The 19,494-nt window shown below is 31.7% G+C and overlaps 1 protein-coding gene across 7 annotated transcripts; it reads right to left on the bottom strand.

Annotated features, from left to right (window-relative positions):
- Nucleotides 1–9,891: 9,891 nt before the first annotated feature.
- On the bottom strand, nt 9,892–18,746 carry LOC114276507 (plant intracellular Ras-group-related LRR protein 4). Of its 7 annotated transcripts, none has more exons than XR_014341936.1 (6): nt 18,415–18,661; nt 17,353–18,038; nt 16,184–17,097; nt 15,905–16,097; nt 15,501–15,615; nt 9,892–10,221 (listed from the first exon to the last, which is right to left on the bottom strand). XR_014341936.1 is itself a non-coding variant. In XM_028218277.2 (5 exons), the coding sequence occupies exons 2-4, from the start codon at nt 18,014–18,016 to the stop codon at nt 15,951–15,953; spliced, it is 1,725 nt and encodes a 574-aa protein (XP_028074078.2). In that variant the 5' UTR covers nt 18,017–18,038; nt 18,415–18,746; the 3' UTR covers nt 15,285–15,615; nt 15,905–15,950. The 7 variants fall into 7 exon arrangements, 2 of the variants coding, with proteins under 2 accessions (XP_028074078.2, XP_028074080.2); XR_014341939.1 differs by having other exon boundaries at nt 17,353–18,030; nt 18,415–18,648; XR_014341935.1 differs by lacking the exon at nt 9,892–10,221 and adding an exon at nt 12,616–13,460.
- Between the last annotated feature and the right edge of the window lie 748 nt (nt 18,747–19,494).

Here is a 19,494-nt window from a genome sequence, read left to right as displayed (position 1 = left end):
AATTTAAATTAAATTTTTTTAATTTATTTTCAATCTAAATCATTTATCTATTTTCATTAACTTAAACCGACGAAATACTCAATGCAGATGTACATAAAATGTCTAAAATACTCTTTTTCATTGAATTTAATGACTAAAATATCATTTTTTTTAATCAAATTTACTTACTAAAAAATAGACAAATGATTTAAATTGAAAATAAATTAAAAAATTAGAGTTCAAATTAACAAAATTAAAAATTCATAGTTTAAAAGAAATTGTGAGAATAAAAAAAACTCCTTCACTTATTTGAATGATTAAATATATAACAAATTATGAGAGATGGTGAGAAAAAATTTTCACCGAACCTATATTTTGTTTCTCACCAAAAGTTGTGAGATTTTGTGAGAAAAGAGTTGGGTTTAATGAAAGTTTTTTAAAATGCCAAAATTACCTTTATAAAAAAAATATAACTTATTAATATAAAAAGTTATTTTGGTAACCCCATAATTTTTTTTTTTTTTATTTACTATATCCAAACAAGATAGGTAAGAAATCATATTCTCTTTTCTTTTATACATTCAGGTATAATGGTGGGAAATTATAATCAATTTTTTTCTCATCTAAGTGAGAAATCACAATCATTTATTTTCTCACCCCATCTTACAATTCAAATGAAGTGTTAGCGGTTTTTTTTTTTCTTTTAATTTAAAAAAATAATAATAATAATTTATTTTGTACGAAGCTGCGATCCACGTCACCCTTAAGCGTACGCTACAAGAAAAAGGTCCAAGGACCCAATTGGAAAACCGGACCGTGAGATTTGAGCTGGACTACATAGCTCCAAGCCCAATCCAAATAGACCTACCCTGAGGGGAATTCTATAGTATATTTTGTTTAATTATTTAGAATTTTATGTTATTTGCAGTATATTTTATAATTTTTCTTAAATTACTCTTCAAAGTACACCCAAATAAGAAACAAAATCACCATGTTCGGACTTACAATCTGAACACAATTGTTTGGTTTGGATTTTTAGATCCGAATATGTTAACTTTGTTTGGTAGTATACTGTCGAATAAAATAAATTTGTTCGGATCTAAAACTCCAAACAATAATGACGTTAAACAGGATTACTATTTATTTTTCTGTTAAAAAAAGCACAAAAAAATAAATAAATTGTATCTTGATATTTATGTAAATACTTACCTCATTTTTGATGAATTGTTTCAAAAAACAGTTTTGTTATTATTCTCATCCATTGTTTGATTTTGTTCAAATTGTAAGGATAAGAAACAATAATATTGATGATAATGATAAGTTTTAGTGGGATGGTTTGGAATTTTGTAATGAGGAAGAAGAAGAAGAGAAAACAATTGAAATTTAAGGAAGAAAATAAAAAATACAGATATTGTTGGAAATGGTAGAAAAATTCTGCCCCGAGCGTCGATTTACTCGGGTCAAAGTGGTAACGCGTTCTATGCCGCGTTGTGATTCATGTGGTATATTTGGTTGCTCAAAAACATTACTGAGTGAAAGGTAAATTGAAGCCAAAGTGTGCTCCATGGAAATGGAGTTTTTGTGGAAATTCCTTAAGGTTGTAAAATGACTTATCCCACATTGATTTGGTGGGAGGTTTTGAAAGGGTTTATAAGGCTTGGGTTTGGTACTTGGGGTGTGCCCCAAGGGGTACCCAAGTGTTTTAGAGGGAGAGGTTATGGGCAAAATAGGCTAGACCGCTGGGCTGGGCCTGGGCGCGGGTGCGTGGTGTGTGGTTGGGTTGGACTTGTTCGGCCCAATACTAATCTTTTTGGGCCAAAAACATTTTTGCTATCTGTTTGAATTATTAACAGATTCAAATCTGTTATCATACCTGTTCAATTTAAAACCAAGAGCCACCTTTACATCTATAAATAGGACCACCCTCATTTGATGTTATTCATTCAGAAATTTCGTATTTCACCTCTGCTTATTCTATTCTTCATTTTGTTGCATTTTATTTCTGAAAGAAAGAGTGTAAACACTTAGTGTGTTCGTAAGGCAAACAATTTGTAGTGCTGCTATTATTTGTGGTAGATCATTTCATCCTAGGAGATAGACGTCTAAATTCTGAAAGCACCGTGGAGAGGACGAATCTGTCTTAAGGACACAGTGTTAAACACTGGACTTGATCAGAAAAGTTATTCAAATAAATTAACCAAGTAAGTTATTTAATTTATTTTCTGTGTTGTTTTTATTTATTAAAATCAGATTTAAATTTTGTTTTTGTAACAAAATAAAATCTGTTTTTATTTTTTTTTTTATTTATTTCGAGTTTGATTTTTGTAATCAAACAAATTCTCTCATTTTCTTTATTTCTTTATATTCTTGTTGTTGTTTTGTACACAACAGAATTTAATCTATTTAAATACAGTGAAGATTATCCAACAATCTTAAGACAGATTCCTTTTTGGTATCTTCATTGTATTTAATTTTCTGTGTTTTCAAACTAATATTCTGGTTGGAAAAATAAATAGTGATTTATGCTATTTGACAGATAGTAGTAATATACTGTCTCTTTTCTTTGACAACTACTAGTAATATACTGGTGTCATTAACAATTGCAGAATATTATTTGGTGTTACAGAAAATTATTTTGGTATTTTATTTTTCTAGTTTTAGTAACAAGGAAAATAAAATTATATTATTTTCTAGTTTTAGTAACAAAGAAAATAAAATTATTTTGTGTTTTAATTTATTTTCTGATTTTGGTAATTAGAAAATTATTTTGTGTTTGTTCTGATTTTTGTAATCAGATAGTTTTGTGGTATTTTATTTTTTAGTTTCAGTAACAAGGAAAATAAAATTACAGTATTTTCTAGTTTTAGTAACAAGAAAAATAAAATGATTTTTGTGTTATAATTTATTTTCTGGTTTTAGTAACTAGAAAATTAATTTGTGGTTTGGTTTTCTGATTTTTGTAATCAGATATTATTTCAGTATTTTCTTTTACTAGTTTTAGTAACAAGGAAAATAAAATTATTTTGTGTTGTAATTTATTTTCTGGTTTTAGTAACTAGAAAATTAATTTTGTTAATCAATCATGTAACTTTGTGTATCGGTTACAATCTGTAAATTTTGTACGTGACTTACGATTTCATTTGTAAGATCACTTAATTTTGAACCCTTTGTGAAAAGGTGTTAATTCTTTTGACTTTATCATAGTTCATTATGAGTATACATGGTAGAATTTGTTTCTAGAATAAAATATTAGTTTTACAAACTAATTTCAATTTTTTTTACGAAGAAACCTTTATGGCAAGATTATTTTCTTTATTGGTTTTCTGAATCATTCTTTATTTTCTGTGTGTGGATCCGTAGTCGTGAATAGTTTCTTCATATGAGTCGGAATAATATATATATATATATTCACAAGAACATTTTAATGCATATTTAATTTGTTTATTTATATACAAATCAAACTTATTAAATGAAGGTATGTTTTGTCATTTTGAAGTTTAAAGTTTAAATGCGTTGGATTTTATTTATGAGTTGAGAATCCTTTTATTTCATGATGCAAGTGATGGGATCGTGCATGATTAATTTATTTTGTTAATTCATTATTTTTTGATGCGTTTGATATGCATGTATGATATCAACTCAAGTTATTTCTTAACAATAATTTCAAGTGATTTGGAATGATAAATTGTTATGTCAACTTTGGACATAAGCAGGTTAATTTGAATATTTCTAATCAATTTTGAATGGGTGTTTAAACACCAGAGAAATTTAAACATGAAGATGTACGTAATTATATCGGTCCGTTTAATTGGGAAGTAATTTAAGAAATCTTTTATGTTGATTATTGAATTATGTGACATGAGATGTCATTAATAATTATTTTACTTGCGTAGTAGAATTTGTTAAACCATGAACCATTTTATTAATATGGGGGTGTATCTCTTGCATTAGTTGAGATAATTTAATTTTCTTCTGTCACAAATATTTTTTATGACAGTGACATTTATTTGTTATTGAGTTGCAAGAATGTATACAATCAAATGGGTTTTTGAATTGTTTGATTCTTAGGCAAAATTTTTTTATGAGGATATGATTTTGTCAAAACATTAATTCTGACTTGAGTAGTCATAATTATTTTGAATTTGTTTTAAAATTCATTGATTTATATTTGAAGTGATAGGGGTGGTGAATATGATGTACCATTAAATGAATTTTGTGCACAACATGGCATTATTCACCAAACTACAGCCCCTTATTCTCCACAGCAAAATGGAATTACTGAAAGGAAGAATAGAACCCTCAAAGAAATGATGAATGCCATGTTACTAAGTTCAGGCTTACCACAGAACTTGTAGGGAGAAGCAATATTGTCTGCTAATTATGTTCTTAATAGAATACCCCACAAGAAAACTCAAAAGCATTCCTTATGAATTGTGGAAAGGTCGACCGCCTTCCTACAAATACTTAAAAGTGTGGGGGTGTTTGGCAAAAGTTGAAGTTCCTGTTCCTAAAAAGACTAAGATTGGACCAAAAACAGTAGACTGTGTGTTTATTGGTTATGCTCAGAATAGTAGTGCATATCGGTTTCTGACTTATAAATCAGAAATACCTGATATAAATGTGAACACTATTATAGAGTCAAGGAATGCTGTGTTTTTTGAACATGTCTTTCCTTACAAGAAATGACAGGAATTAAGTTCACAGAAAAGAACTTATGATTGTATACAAAGTCAAGAGACTAATAACAATCAAACACAAGAGACTAGTAATAGTCTCGACCAACAGGATTTAACTAATGATGAACCAAGACGAAGTAAGAGAGCGAGAACATCAAAATCCTTTGGTCCAGATTTTCTGACATACTTGTTAGAAAATGAACCTCAAAGCTTTAAGACAGCAATGACAGGTCCTGAAGCACCTTTGTGGAAAGAGGCTGTTAATAATGAAATTGAATCCATTATGCAAAATCATACTTGGGAATTGGTGGATCTTCCACCAGGTTTTAAACCTCTTGGATATAAATGGATATTCAAGAGAAAAATGAAAGCAGATGGTTCAATTGACAAGTATAAAGCAAGACTTGTTGTTAAAGGTCACAGACAAAAGAAAGGTCTGGACTATTTTGACACATATTCCCCTGTGACAAGAATAACATCCATTCGCATCCTTATTTCTATAGCAGCGTTGTTTAAATTAGAAATACATCAAATGGATGTTAAGACAGCTTTCTTAAACGGTGATCTAAATGAAGAGATCTATATGGAACAACCCGAAGGGTTTGTAGTATCAGGGCAAGAAAAGAAAGTTTGTCGACTTGTAAAATCCCTTTATGGATTAAAACAAGCACCTAAGCAATGGCATAAAAAATTTGATCATGCAATGCTTACTAATGGGTTTAAGATAAACGAATGTGACAAATGCATCTATGTTAAAAACACTGATCAAGGATATGTCATAGTTTGTCTTTATGTGGATGACATGCTTATCATTGGAAGCAGTCAAAACATGATCTAATCAACTAAGCAAATGCTTAACAAAAGATTTGATATGAAAGATATGGGGGTCGTAGATGTTATATTAGGAATGAAAATTACTAAAACATCTGACGGATATGCATTATCTCAATCTCATTATATTGAGAAAATTCTTGATAAATTTATCAATGATGATTTGAATTTAGCTAGAACACCTGTAGACATCAGTCTTTATTTATCGAAAAATAAAGGTGATGTAGTGTTTCAGTTAAAATACTCCCAAATCATTGGAAGCCTAATGTACCTAATGAATTGTACTCGTCCTGATATAGCTTATGCTATCAGTAAATTGAGTAGGTACGCTGGTAACCCTGGAGAAGACCATTGGAAAGCGATCATTCGGGTTCTTAGATATCTAAGATTTACTCGTGATCATGGTTTGAACTTTACTCAATATCTAGCAGTACTCGAAGGTTATTATGATGCTAATTGGATATCAGATACTAAAGATTCAAAATCCACTAGTGGATATGTCTTTACTCTAGGAACCGCTGCTGTTTCTTGGAAGTCCTCGAAACAAACTTGCATCGCACGATCCACAATGGAATCGGAGTTCATTGCTTTAGACAAAGCAGGTGAAGTAGCAGAATGGCTTCGTCACTTCTTAGAAGACATTCCAATGTGGCCAAAACCTGTGCCAGCTATTTGCATTCATTGTGATAGTCAATCTGCAATAGGCAGGGCACAGAATCACATGTATAACGGTAAGTCACGACATATTCGTCGTCGACATAATATCGTAAGGCAATTGTTGTCAAACGGAATAATCTCAATAGATTATATAAAATCTAAAGAGAATATTGCGGATCTGTTAACAAAAGGTTTGACAAAAGAGCTAATGTATAGTTCATCAAAGGGGATGGGATTAAAGCCTATTACATAAGAGTCGTCATAATGGTAACCCTACTTATATGACTGGAGATCCCAAGAACTAAGCTCAAAGGGACAACTAAGTTATGTATGGCTCGCCAGAAATTACCAAGGGATTAAAATTCCTACCCATTCCTATGGTGAGAGTGATATCTGCAACATATGTTGTCTGCAGGGGTATAAGGATAAGATTTGCTTTTAATGATTACTTATATCTTGATTAAGGCATAAAATCAAGACGAGTATAAGGAGATACTCACAATAAGAATCACCTATATGAGTGTTGAACTGGGGCCGGTTCTATGAGAATGAAAATGCTAAATTCTCTAGAAACACTTATGAAAACCAGGCACGTTCAAGGCCAAAATGAACACAACAGTGAGAACCACGATGTGTTAGAAGATATTTTGTGTGAAATCTATTGTCTTGGCTTACACAAACGGCTGAACAATTCAAGGCATCGCGTCCATTGGTTAGCCAGTAAGTCCGATAGGTTATCACTAGGGAAGGTTCAAGGCCGAAAACTACCTATCCTGATGCAAGATATTTTCGACTTATACTCTTTCGTTAAAATCTGCATATTGTTGCATTTCCGTTGTCATCAAATTCCATTCATGTGGGGGATTATTGGAAATGGTAGAAAAATTCTGGGTAAAACCAGAATTTTTTCTCAAGTTTGGTCTATTTTTTTAGGTGGGCCCCGAGCGTCGATTTACTCGGGTCAAAGTGGTAAGGCGTTCTATGCCGCGTTGTGATTCACGTGGTATATTTGGTTGCTCAAAACCATTACCGAGTGAAAGGGAAATTGAAGCCAAAGTGTGCTCCATGGAAATGGAGTTTTGGTGGAAATTCCTTAAGGTTGTAAAATGACTTGTCCCACATTGATTTGGTGGGAGGTTTTGAAAGGGTGTATAAGGCTTGGGTTTGGTACTTGGGGTGTGCCCCAAGGGGTACCCAAGTGTTTTAGAGGGAGAGGTTATGGGCAAAATGGGCTAGACCCATTGGACCCAAAAATCACCACATGCGCGCGCGCGCCGCCGCCGCCGCCCGTCCGGTCGGGCGGGCTGCGCTGGGCCTGGGCGCGGGTGCGTGGTGTGTGGTTGGGTTGGGCTTGTTCGGCCCAATACTAATCTTTTTGGGCAAAAAACATTTGAATTTTATTTTATTTTTGGTAAAATAAAATCCAGAATTCAAATTAAACTGATTTGGATTTTCTATACATCCAAACAGGGCCCTTCCCATTTTCAAACAGAAATAAACTAGTTTGGAATTAATGCACACCCAAACAGGGCCCTTCTCGTTTTTTGCTATCTGTTTGAATTATTAACAGATTCAAATCTGTTTGAATTCAAAACCAACAGGTATCATACCTGTTCAATTTAAAACCAAGAGCCACATTTACATCTATAAATAGGACCACCCTCATTTGATGTTATTCATTCAGAAATTTCATATTTCACCTCTGCTTATTCTATTCTTCATTTTGTTGCATTTTATTTTTGAAAGAAAGAGTGTAAATACTTAATGTGTTCGTAAGGCAAACAATTTATAGTGCTGCTATTGTTTGTGGTAGATCATTTCATCCTGGGAGATAGACGTCCAAATTCTGAAAGCACCGTGGAGAGGACGAATCTGTCTTAAAGACACAGTGTTAAACACTGGACTTGATCAGAAAAGTTATTCAAATAAATTAACCAAGTAAGTTATTTAATTTATTTTCAGTGTTGTTTTTATTTATTAAAATCAGATTTAAATTTTGTTTTTGTAACAAAATAAAATCTGTTTTTATTTATTTATTTTTTATTTCGAGTTTGATTTTTGTAATCAAACAAATTCTCTCATTTTCTTTATTTCTTTATATTCTTGTTGTTGTTTTGTACACAACAGAATTTAATCTATTTAAATACAGTGAAGATTGTCCAACAGATATGTGATTAGGATAAATCATTAGAAGAGAAAAAAAAAAAGCATTTTATTTTAAAATTTAATATGTATTATCTTTATTAATAAATTTAAATTAAGATATAATAGAAATTAAAATTTTAAAATTTTAGTTAGAAGTAATTAATAATTTTTTAAGTATAAATAGAAATCCCTAACCCTGATGGAATAATATGGCCCAGTCCATCTAAAATTTGGAACCCCACCTACCTTCCAGCCCAGTTAGAGGCATTTATTTATTTTTATTTTTTTCCTGTGAAGTGAATGAAGAGAAATAGCATATGGAAAGTTACATTCGATAAGACTCCAACCCATACTGTACTCAACCACCAGCACTTGGCCTTTAGAGGCCAAGTTTAGAGCCACCTTATTCTAATTTAATTTTTTTTTTAACAAGGTTTAAATTTAAAATTTTGGGTTAAAAAAAATATCAAAAACTCACAATAAAAAGCCCTTAAGAAGTCTTTAAATAAGGTTAATCTTATCTCAATCTTGGGTTCCTTAAATTTTTTTTGTGTCAAAAACACATAGGTTACATTGCAAAGAATATATTTTTCACTTTTTAACTTGTTATATTGCAAAAAAATAAAAAAATAAAAATAAAAATTATTATACCACTCTAATAATTCTTATATTATTTTGACACAATCAATTCTCAAATTAAATTTTGATTATTAATTTTTTTTATATTTTAAATCTAGCTATCATGATTATTTTTTATTGAGGTGGCAAAAATACTTATGCCAGTATGACAACTTGATTTGTTGACTACAAAAAAATTAAAAACGTATAAATATTATTAAAAAAATAAATCATACTTTTTATTCATTCATATTTTTTACAATTTAAAAAAAAAATCATTGTCAAATATATTAATGATTTTACTAAAAAATTTAAAAATTTACTTTAAAAAAAATTAATTACTTAAAAGTCTTATTTACAAATATTATGGCAACTTAGGTCCTATCTAAGATTTTGTTGAACTAATAAGTCTTATTTAGTAAAATTGATAATGTTATCAGTTTTTCATAATTTTTAAAACTAAAAACATTATCAATTTTGTATAATAATATTTCAGATAATTATTTCATTAACTGATGGAAAAAAAAAAGAGCATGAGATTAAACATTTTTGCCCTTCTACTTATTGGTTTGATTCAACTATCCAATAAAATTGAAAACATTATCAATTTTTTTCATTTTTAAAACTGAAAACATTATCAGATTTTTCATTTTTTCATTTTTTTCCCCCAGTTTTGCATCAATGTTTCATCATCATGCTCCTTTATAGATACAAAATTTCCAATTTTGCACAAAAAACTAATTTTGTATTTTCAATTTTTCAAAAAAAACATTTTTTTTTTTGCACATAATTTTTTTAAAAAAAATTCAATTTGAAAGTTGATATTTTAAAGTTTTGAAAATCAAATAAATGTCAAATTATCATTTTTTTTTATTGATAATCATAAATAATGAACAATCATTGTTTGAAGGGCAATTATGACTATTAAAAATTTAATGGGATTTGAAGGTTCAAAAAGTTTTAGTTAAGATTTTATGAAATATAAGTACATAAATTAAGACTCATATATAAATATCCCTAAAAAAATGTCAAATATCACATGAGGCCTTAGAGCATCTCCAACGGTGTATCATTTATTTCACCAAATTTGAGTAAAAATTTAAGGAAAAACTCCATCAGATATCCAACACTCCAACGGAGCATTTTGGCTATCATCAACACACCGGTCGACCGAGAGGACGATCGAGCGAAAGTCTGGCCGGCCGACCGGCAAGAATAATCCATCGATTCTGAGAGTATGCTTTGCTATGGGAAGTTTTCAACAAAATAGATGGCTGGGGGACATCCAAATCGACGTCGGGCTAATTGCCTGATTCTGCAAAATCAACGATACCAAACAGTGAAATGCTGAAAACTCCCAAACATCCTCTATTTGGTGAAACATTTTAGAGGTTCTCGATTTGATGCCGATTTAATGAAGCCGTTAAAACTAAAAAAATTAATATATATTTTTCATTAAATTCAAATTTAATAATGAATTTAATACACAATTGAATATGGTCTTAATAACATATCGTTGTAAAGGCCCCAGTCCGTAGGGACATAAGAAAGGTCCCAATCCGTAGGGACATAAGAAAGGTCCACCTCATGAGGCCTGATTATAGACGACACCCCATCAATTGCAAGAAAGAGTCCACAAAAATTTCCCTCCCCATCCTTCAATAATGATTTGTTTTCGTCACAGCTAAATTTGTACAAATTATCACATGGTTTCAAAAAAATCACATGTCTAATTATTATGTTTTGTGCTAGCATGTCATTCTAGAGCACATGGTAGTAGATTTAAGAAATCATAAATTTTGTATAAAATATATGTAAAAAAAATATAATCTTTTAAGTCTCTTACCATCTATCTTACGATTATATATTAAGAAAAATTATTTATGATTTATTAATTTAAAATCATATAAATATAATAGACTCGCAAAAAATAGAGTATTTTATCATGACAAAATAATTATTCCTTACTTTGTAGTACAACTAGTATATTTAATTCCAACCCCACCATTGTTGGAAACCATGGAATGAAGCAGGGCCATCCCTTCTGTAAATGGATCCAATATATGTGTGGCAAACCATCTTTGAAAATGTCGTACCAAAAACACAAAAAAATAAAAGTACACAAAATTTACATAAAGTTATATGATTATTTATGATAATTTTATTTGAAGTCAAAATATTTATTATTGCATTATAATTATAAGATTGTTACTGTCATATTCAATTATTTATATAACTTATATTTGTAAATTATTTTTCAACCATTCTTGGCTTACAAACTGATTGATAGTGACTTGTTTATTGTCATTATTTTAGCCAATTATTAATGAACTTGATGCATAAAATAACTCGAGAATTAACTGTTTATTTCTCAATTCTATGCTCCACTAATAGAAATCAAAACATTATTATATTAGTAATATGATGACATTTGCCAAACTTAATTGGGAAACAATCATTCCTATCTCCATTCAACTTTTAAAAAATGTGTTTTTTACCTGGTGAATGCGTTCATGCCCATACCTTTTTGACTATGACTTTCACTAATTAAGAAATGCATGAATTTCATGAGAGAGAGAGAGAGAGAGAGAGAGAGAGAGAGATAAATGTATAATAAAGTGATGTTATATATATAATAAATAAATAAATAAATAAAATAATATGACTCCTTTTCACTGTAAAACAAAGGAAGATATCATATATCATTGGAAATTTTCAACTCTGATGTGGCTTTCTATATGTCAAGATGAGTTTTATTTTTTTTTAAGTATATGGTTGCACATAATATTTATTAAATACACGTCAAAAGATAAAATATATATAATAAAGAAACATCCATTAAGATGACTATTAATTATAAAAATATTATCACCATATTATTTTGGTAAAAGAATTATCTTTTTTTCTGTAAAATAAGAATGTTTCATATATAATTTTGGCACTAAAAGAGGAAAAATGTAGGTATATGTAACATTTTATTAAACCCTAAAACTAAATTTCCATTCAATTAAGTCATCAAACTTCCCAAATTGATTTAATGTGGCCCTTTTGTTACATTTAGTTCACTTTTGACTATCAAATATATTTTATGGGACTCACCCAAAGATTTATCAAAACAAAATCATAGAATCAACACCATTTCTTTCTTGCTCCAGCACAAGCTTATGAATAGTTTTTAGCATTCAAGTTGATATTATATGATATATTTAATTGTCAAAAGTGAATGAAATGTAACAAAGTGCTAAATTGAACCAATTTAAAAGTTTGAGGACTTATTTAAATGAAAATTTAGTTAAAAATATGTAAAGTTTAGAGACTTTTGGTGTAATTTACTTTAATATTAATTAGAGGAATGTTAGAGAACCACATTTTACAACTCACAATGCATCCACAATGACATAATAAAGGAGTTTAGGTTTTACATGTTTGATGTGACATTTTTCAAGTTGTAAGTTTATAATTGGAAGTCGAATTTAAAAACATCTATTCCTCAACTTCTAGATAATCAATTTTATTTTCAACTTATTTAAGTTATTTTTGCCTTATAAACTATAAGCACAACTTACATCCAACAGTCTCACAAAAAATAATAATAATAATAATAATAATAATAATAATAATAATAATAAAACAAAACTATAAGCTGCACCAAATAATACCATAATTGAATTTGTAACAAATTAAAAATTAACACATAACTTGTCATATATGGATAAAATTAAAAGAGATTTTTTTTTGTAGTCTTGCTATTTTTTCTATTAATAATTCAACTTGAAGCAATCTACAACAGAGACATGGCCAAGGAAGATTTTTCTCAACTACTAGTTTTCCACTGAAGGATTTCCAATATGAGTAAAAGCTAGGTCTAAGCATATACCAAAGTCCAAACACTATATGGCTCAGAGTTGGCCACGTTATCTGTGCCAATTGGTATGTGATCAGTGACCATGATCTTTCTTAGGTGACAGTTGCCAACTACCTGAATCTAATGGACCCACCCACACCAATCTTACTCACTCACTCCATGTCCTGATATACCTTTCTTTCTAGCCAGAAACGGGAGATTTCAGAGAGAGAAAGCGCGCGCAAACTTACAGTTGAGAAAAAACTTGAATCATGTGAGTAGAGTAAATTGACCAGGACATAGTTTGCTAAGCAAATTTCACGATGTAAACTTCGGAGGATTTTTCAATGGTTACAAAAGACAAAGCTTGAATCATGTGAGTAGAGTAAATTGAAGACGACATAGTTTGCTCTGCAAATTTCATCATGCAAACTTTGGAGGATTTTTCAATGGTTACAAAAAAGCGGTTTGGAAGTACCATATCACCACCGCGGGTGATGGCGGGGTGGAAAGGTACCTGACTTGTACACAAGTGAGTAGGGCTTGACTTCTGAGGGGCGTGACTAACAACCTGTCTTTCAAACGGTGAAGCTAACTGTACTCTGATCGCAACTCTGCCTCTTGTGCTGGAGGTTGGTGCATTCCCTCTCTTACCCCGATGGTGGATCCCTTCTTTTGAATTGGAAAAAGTCTAGTTTACACACCAACGCCTAAAGGTTGCAATGATACCACCAATGAGTATCTTCTTTTTTCGTTCAAAAAAAATTATCATATCAAAAAACTGTCTCCAACTGTTACATCTGGATAATAGAAAAGAGAAATATCTAGCTATTAATTTGTAATGAGTAAAACCGAATCCAAAAATGAATTTTTTTTCCTAAAAACAAAAGTGGTTTCCATGATCTTACTTAATATTAAAATTGACTCATAATTATCACAAAATATGATGATATAAACACTAAAGTGGTTTTCATGATCTTACTTAAAACTGCTATTTTTTGGGGTATGGGGTGTTTTTTGTACCAAAACCTTTCTTCTTTTTTAATACAGTGGAGGCCAATGGTACTACATCTCCTAATATATATCATCTCTATTTTGACCTGTAATGATGTGAAAGAAAGAGATAATAGAGAAAGATAGAGAGAGGAAGGATGAAGACTGAAGAGTGGGATCTATTTTACATCATTAGGGGTGGATTGGGGTGCTCGAGCTCCCAAGCATTTTTCCATTGGAGGCAACTTAGGGAGGAAAACTGTCTGACAAAACTTCCTAGTGCTGTGAAGAGGTTTTGTCATCTGGACTAACGCCAATTGATTCAGATTTCTCTCCTTGAAGTTGTAGGTCATGTTTTAATTTTATATATCATTCATCACAGAAATGCATAATTCCTTGCGATCCTGTAAAAAAATTTAATCACCTAGAAAATTTTAAAGCAACTCATGAACTTCACGTGAACTAAAAACAGCTCTACTATAAGAATTGTAGATAAGACCTAGAAGAAGCAGGCAGCAGCAACCATAAACATCAAACGTTTTAAGCTACAATTGTGCCTCACTCTCAAAAAGTCCAGTCTTCAACCAAGGCTATTATTCTAGAACACTACTTTTTTTTTAACCATATCTACCAAAAACACAGCACTTTTTTACCAAACCCATGTCCTATCTCATGAGCATAACGGATTACTCACCAAGATGAATTAACACACAGCTAAAAAGTTAGAAGTTGAACCAAAAACCTAAAAAATTAAACAAACTGAAGATGTATGTTAAAGCAAACTACAACAAAAGCATTGCAAAGCATCAATTAAAATCACTTTTGTAGCTCCGTTGTACTGAATCACGAAGAGTTTAATCAGACAAAAACATCTTGTACTCACAAACATAGGCCATATAGCTGAACCTCATAAATGCCTCATTACCCATTGATCGTGATCCTCATTTCCATTAATCTCTGTTACTATTTACTGAACTAGGCATACTTCTTACTATTTACCACTGCTATTTCAATGTGTCCTATATGCATGCTTCAAATTTAACAAAACTACCCATGTTTTTGAAACTGCAATACAAGAGGTAAGATTTTTCTCAACTTGAATAATGTAACAAGTCCACAAAAAGTCATTACTAGAAAGTTTGATAAAGAAAACGACAAAATAAGCTTCTTGTCTTAGGCTTAAATAGACTCTACCCAGATTCTCCTTCAATCATAACTGAGATTCCAATTTTTTACTTCACTGTTGGCCAGATAAACTAACAATTGGAGAAAAGCGGATTAGATCCTTATCATATTGTTCTGACTTTGCCATAATAGTTAACTAATAAGATCAACAGTTGGAATTTTCAAAGCAGAACCAGTGACATATGGAGGAGGGATAAAATCCCTAACCTGTCAGTCAGCAACCTCTAATGGAAACCCTCCACCATATAAACGGAGAAAGACCATTATTACTAAAATACAACCAAATTAAATTTTTTGACTGCAAAATAGAAAGAAAAAAAAAAAGAAGAAGAAGAAGACAACAGAAGCATATTCTATTTTTTTTTTTTTTTTTTCGTTTAATTGAAAGTGGTGAAAAGGGTAATCAACACTCATTTATGATGTAAAATTGAGGGAAATCAAATACAACATCTTCCTTCCCCCTTTTTGCCGGTTGGAGTCAATTGCACATCTCATTGTAGATCAAGAACATAAGAAATACAGACCAAACGAAAAAATTAAAACAGCAATGACATTTAGGGAGGGAAATTTACAATTTGAGAAGCAAGGATTAGAATCATATCTGGAAAACCATCTGCCTTCCCAAGTTTAGAGGATAAGTTCCACCGATATCTCAGCTTTCTTCCACTCCACTGAACCTCAATTTTCCTGTACAATGTCCAAAAAACAAAAAAACAAAAAAAATGTAAGGAAGTTCACATTAGCTCCCATTACAACCATATTGACTCTGTATGTTGCTCATAACCTATGGTTTCTATTCTTTTTTAACTTCATTATTTATTTTGAGTGTGTGAGCCTGAAAAGGATTCCTAACCACATTAAAGCAAAAACCCACTTCCATGGATATACCCTACTAATAGCAGTGTTGACAACTTTGCAAAATCAGTAGACAAGATCATGAAAAGACAGATTAGTCATGATGGACAGAAAACCTTACCCAACAGAAATATTTATGTTCTGTAATTTGTGCAAATTGCAGTGAATCAGGCGTTCGTATAGTCCATGCCACTGCGCTTCCGTTTGTTCGACTTTGAAAAGAAGCATATCTGTATCCAACTTGTTTTCTGCTTAACTGCTTGTGGTTTGACATCCCTCTTTGCAAACAGTTCAGCCATATACTGAACAACAGCCTGAGGAGCAGCGAAAATTGGTTGAACTAAAAACAAAAACTTCAAAAATCAATAATTTCACAGGAAGTACAGGAAAGATTAATTACCTGTGCTCCCATCTGAGCTATATTTCTTGGCGGCACTTCCATGGGATTCCCTTCCATGTTTAAAACACGTAGTCGTGATAACATCCTGAAAGAGTCCGGAAGAATTCTTATCTGGTTATTACTAATATCCAGCTCTTCAAGTAATTCAAGGTTCCCAATTGACCTCGGTAGGGATTGTAGATCAGCAAAATTGTTGCTAATGTTCATCTTGACAAGTGTTGTAGCGAAACATAAGCTCTCAGGCACCGACTCAAGCTCGTTGAAACTTACATTAAGCTCTCTCAAATTTGATAGGGATGACATGGTGGTAGGCAATTGTCTGATGTTATTGTAACGAACAGACAGAATCTCCAGGGATGCGATTCGTCCTACAGCTTCTGGAAGGGCCTTAAGCCGATTATAGTCTGCATGAAGCTCCTTGAGTGATGAACACTGACTAATAGTATGCGGAATTTCTTCGATATTGTTAGTCTCTACATTCAATTTCTTTAGACTAACAAGTGATCCGATTAACTCAGGAAGCACAGGGAGATGATTTGAGCTCAAATCTAGCTCCTCAAGACGGACTAATCTACCAAAAGTTTCAGGCAGAGATGTTAGCTGATTCCCACTCACATCAAGACAAACCAGGCTAAGGAGATCTCCAATGGAATCTGGAAGTTCACTAATTCTGTTTGAATGCAAATCCAATTTCGTCAGCGACAAGAGGCCACTGATTTTGTCGGGCAAGGCCAGAATACGATTTTCAGACAAATCTAAGGTGATTAAACTCGATAACTTCCCTATAGAATCAGGAAGCCACTCAATTTGGTCCATCAGTTTGTTCTGAAGATTGAGATCCCTAGTACCCTTCTTCGAACACACTTCAATCAAACTAGCAAGCTTTATTAGACTCAATTTTTCACCATCTTGACCTACAAAAAACAAACCAATTTCCATGTAAATACGAAGATTATACAAACCCATCAGGTCTATCTTAATTCAATCCAAAACAATTCATGCAACTAAATCCTTCAAAATTCAACCATATCTTCTGAGTTCTGATACCTATCCATTGAATTTCAAGTAGCAAACATAGAATGACATAAATGCACAACAACAAAAGCCAAAAAACCAGAAACTCAAAAGGGTATGGACAAAACCCATTGCAGAGAAGGACCCAAACTCACCAGAAGTGCTTGGAATTTTCAGTGATGAATCCAAAATCTGCGGAGTTAACGCATCCCCAGATCGAATGCTACCCGCAATTCCATCCGAATAGAACGAAGCTGTCCCCTTTTTCACATAACTATCATCCCGGGTAAATAGTTCTGAAGATTTAGCAGGCCCTTTGTCATAGTGTAAGCCCGAAGAGAACGTGGTAGCTGTAACAGGTGAATTCAAACTAGCAACAGAAAACGTATTTGAATTCGTGAAAGACAAAGTGCTCCAATTCGTGGAAGAAGTGGAAGCTATAGAGGGACTGGGGTGGTGGGAATTGGAGGCAGAACTCGAAGGAAGACATTTCGAGGCTCTGAGAATCAAATCGTCGAACAGTGAGTGGACGTTGTCGAGATCTAGCAATTTCAGAGCCTCTCTCTTCTGTTCTTTGCTTTGAAAATGAACCAAATTCTTTTGCATCTCTTGCAACACTCTGAATAGCTCTTCGGGCACTTCAAGGCTCTTCCTCTTCCTCGCAATGGCCTCGATTCTCGCTTGCTCTTCCTTGTCGACGTTTAGGATCAATGTCTTCGCAGCCTCCACCTCGTCGATTCCGGGTCTCGCCGGAAGAGATCTGTGAGTTCTCATGATCTCTTCCACCACCTCTTCAATTGATTTCGCAGACGATTCCATTTTCCTTCCAATCCCTGTTTTCCTGATTCCCAAACACTCAATGTAAATTGCAACAAACCCAGTCGAAAAAAATAAAAATAAAAATAAAAAAAGTAACAAACTGAGAATCGATGGTGAATCTAATTTTCTGTTTTCAAAAAGCAAATTGCAACCAAAACCCAGATGAGTAGAACACGAAAACAAACTGAATTCCCTTTTTCGACGAGCTTTCTAGAACCATCAAACTAACAAAAAAGGGCATTAAAAACGACTTCAATTAACAAAAACAAGCCAATAACACGAAACCCAGTTTTTTTTTCTTTTCTTTTTTTTTTTTTCTTCTTTCTAAGAAACGCACAATCTAACAAAAAGAAAATATAAAAAACACTTTCAGAAAACGAAAGGCAACATGGATGGACCTTCTGTGTGGTGGATCAGCAGGAAGGAAAATTTGAAAGCAAAATGAATCTGGGTAAACTTGTTATTGCTTTAGGAGTGAGAGTAGATGAATCTGTGGGACGAAAACCAGCTACTGAGAGAGCTAAGTAGTGGTATGTTCGTCTCGCCTCCAAAATTCAGTCATTCCCATTTTACACAGTGAATATACAGTTAGAATGATGTGTATTATCTCTAAGTTTTAGTTTAATATTGACATATGTATTACCCATGTTATTATCTTATAAAGAAAGGCCGTTTGGATAATTTGATCCAGACCGTTAACACGATAATCTATTGTGTCTGATTAGTTATCGACGACATCTACCATGCCCTCCCTTTTCTTGTAGGTAAATGTAATACGTGTCAAATTTTTTACTAAGAGGTTGTTTGGGATGACTTAAATAAGTGTACTTTTTATCTTTTTACGAAAAGATGTGTAGAAAAGTAGAGAGGTGATGTGATGAAAAAAGATAAAAAGATGGATTGTTTTGATGTTGCCAAACTTGACCTAAATATATGATTAAATATTTTATAAACGTGTAAAATTATACTCATGTAAAATATTTGATCATTTGTTATTTGGATAAATCATAAACATACCATTAAAATTTATTTAAAATATAAATCATTTTCTGAAAGTGTTTGAAAAATTAATTATTTTATTAAGTTATTTTAATTTTTGATTATTTTAATAGATTAAAATAATTGCATTTAGAAAGAGAGTTGAATTTTTTTATAATTAAATATGATATTTGTGAGAAAAAAAAATAATTATAAATTTGATATGACATTTTATCTTATTAATTATTTTAATTTATCTTGTCTTTTAGAATTATTTTGGCATAAAAAGCCAAAAAAATCTTATTGTCAAAGTTATGGGAATTAGATTTTACTCTCTGATTTGGTTAATTACAAATTACCATTGTTATTTTTGGGACTCTCACTTTTTATGAAGTCAAATTTAAATTTGAGTAATTTTTTTTAATTCTCTTCAAACTTTTGTTTTTTTATTTATTTAAATTTTTAGAAAAGTTTAAAATACAATTTTATTAATATATAAA

This window comes from Camellia sinensis, chromosome 1 (assembly GCF_055761805.1).
Source record: "Camellia sinensis isolate YWXY chromosome 1, ASM5576180v1, whole genome shotgun sequence".
Classification (NCBI taxonomy): domain Eukaryota; kingdom Viridiplantae; phylum Streptophyta; class Magnoliopsida; order Ericales; family Theaceae; genus Camellia; species Camellia sinensis.
The sequence above is the reverse complement of the archived record's forward strand: the minus strand, read 5'-3'. Positions and strand labels throughout refer to the sequence as shown.

What these genes read in the sequence shown, in the direction of transcription:
- LOC114276507 (XM_028218277.2), bottom strand. Translation starts at nt 18,016, where the DNA reads ATGGAATCGTCTGCGAAATCAATTGAAGAGGTGGTGGAAGAGATCATG. An exon ending in GAAAATTCCAAGCACTTCTG is followed by an intron (nt 17,098 to 17,352) that starts GTGAGTTTGGGT and finishes TGTTTTTTGTAG; the next exon opens with GTCAAGATGGTGAAAAATTG. An exon ending in TAGCTCAGATGGGAGCACAG is followed by an intron (nt 16,098 to 16,183) that starts GTAATTAATCTT and finishes GCTGCTCCTCAG; the next exon opens with GCTGTTGTTCAGTATATGGC.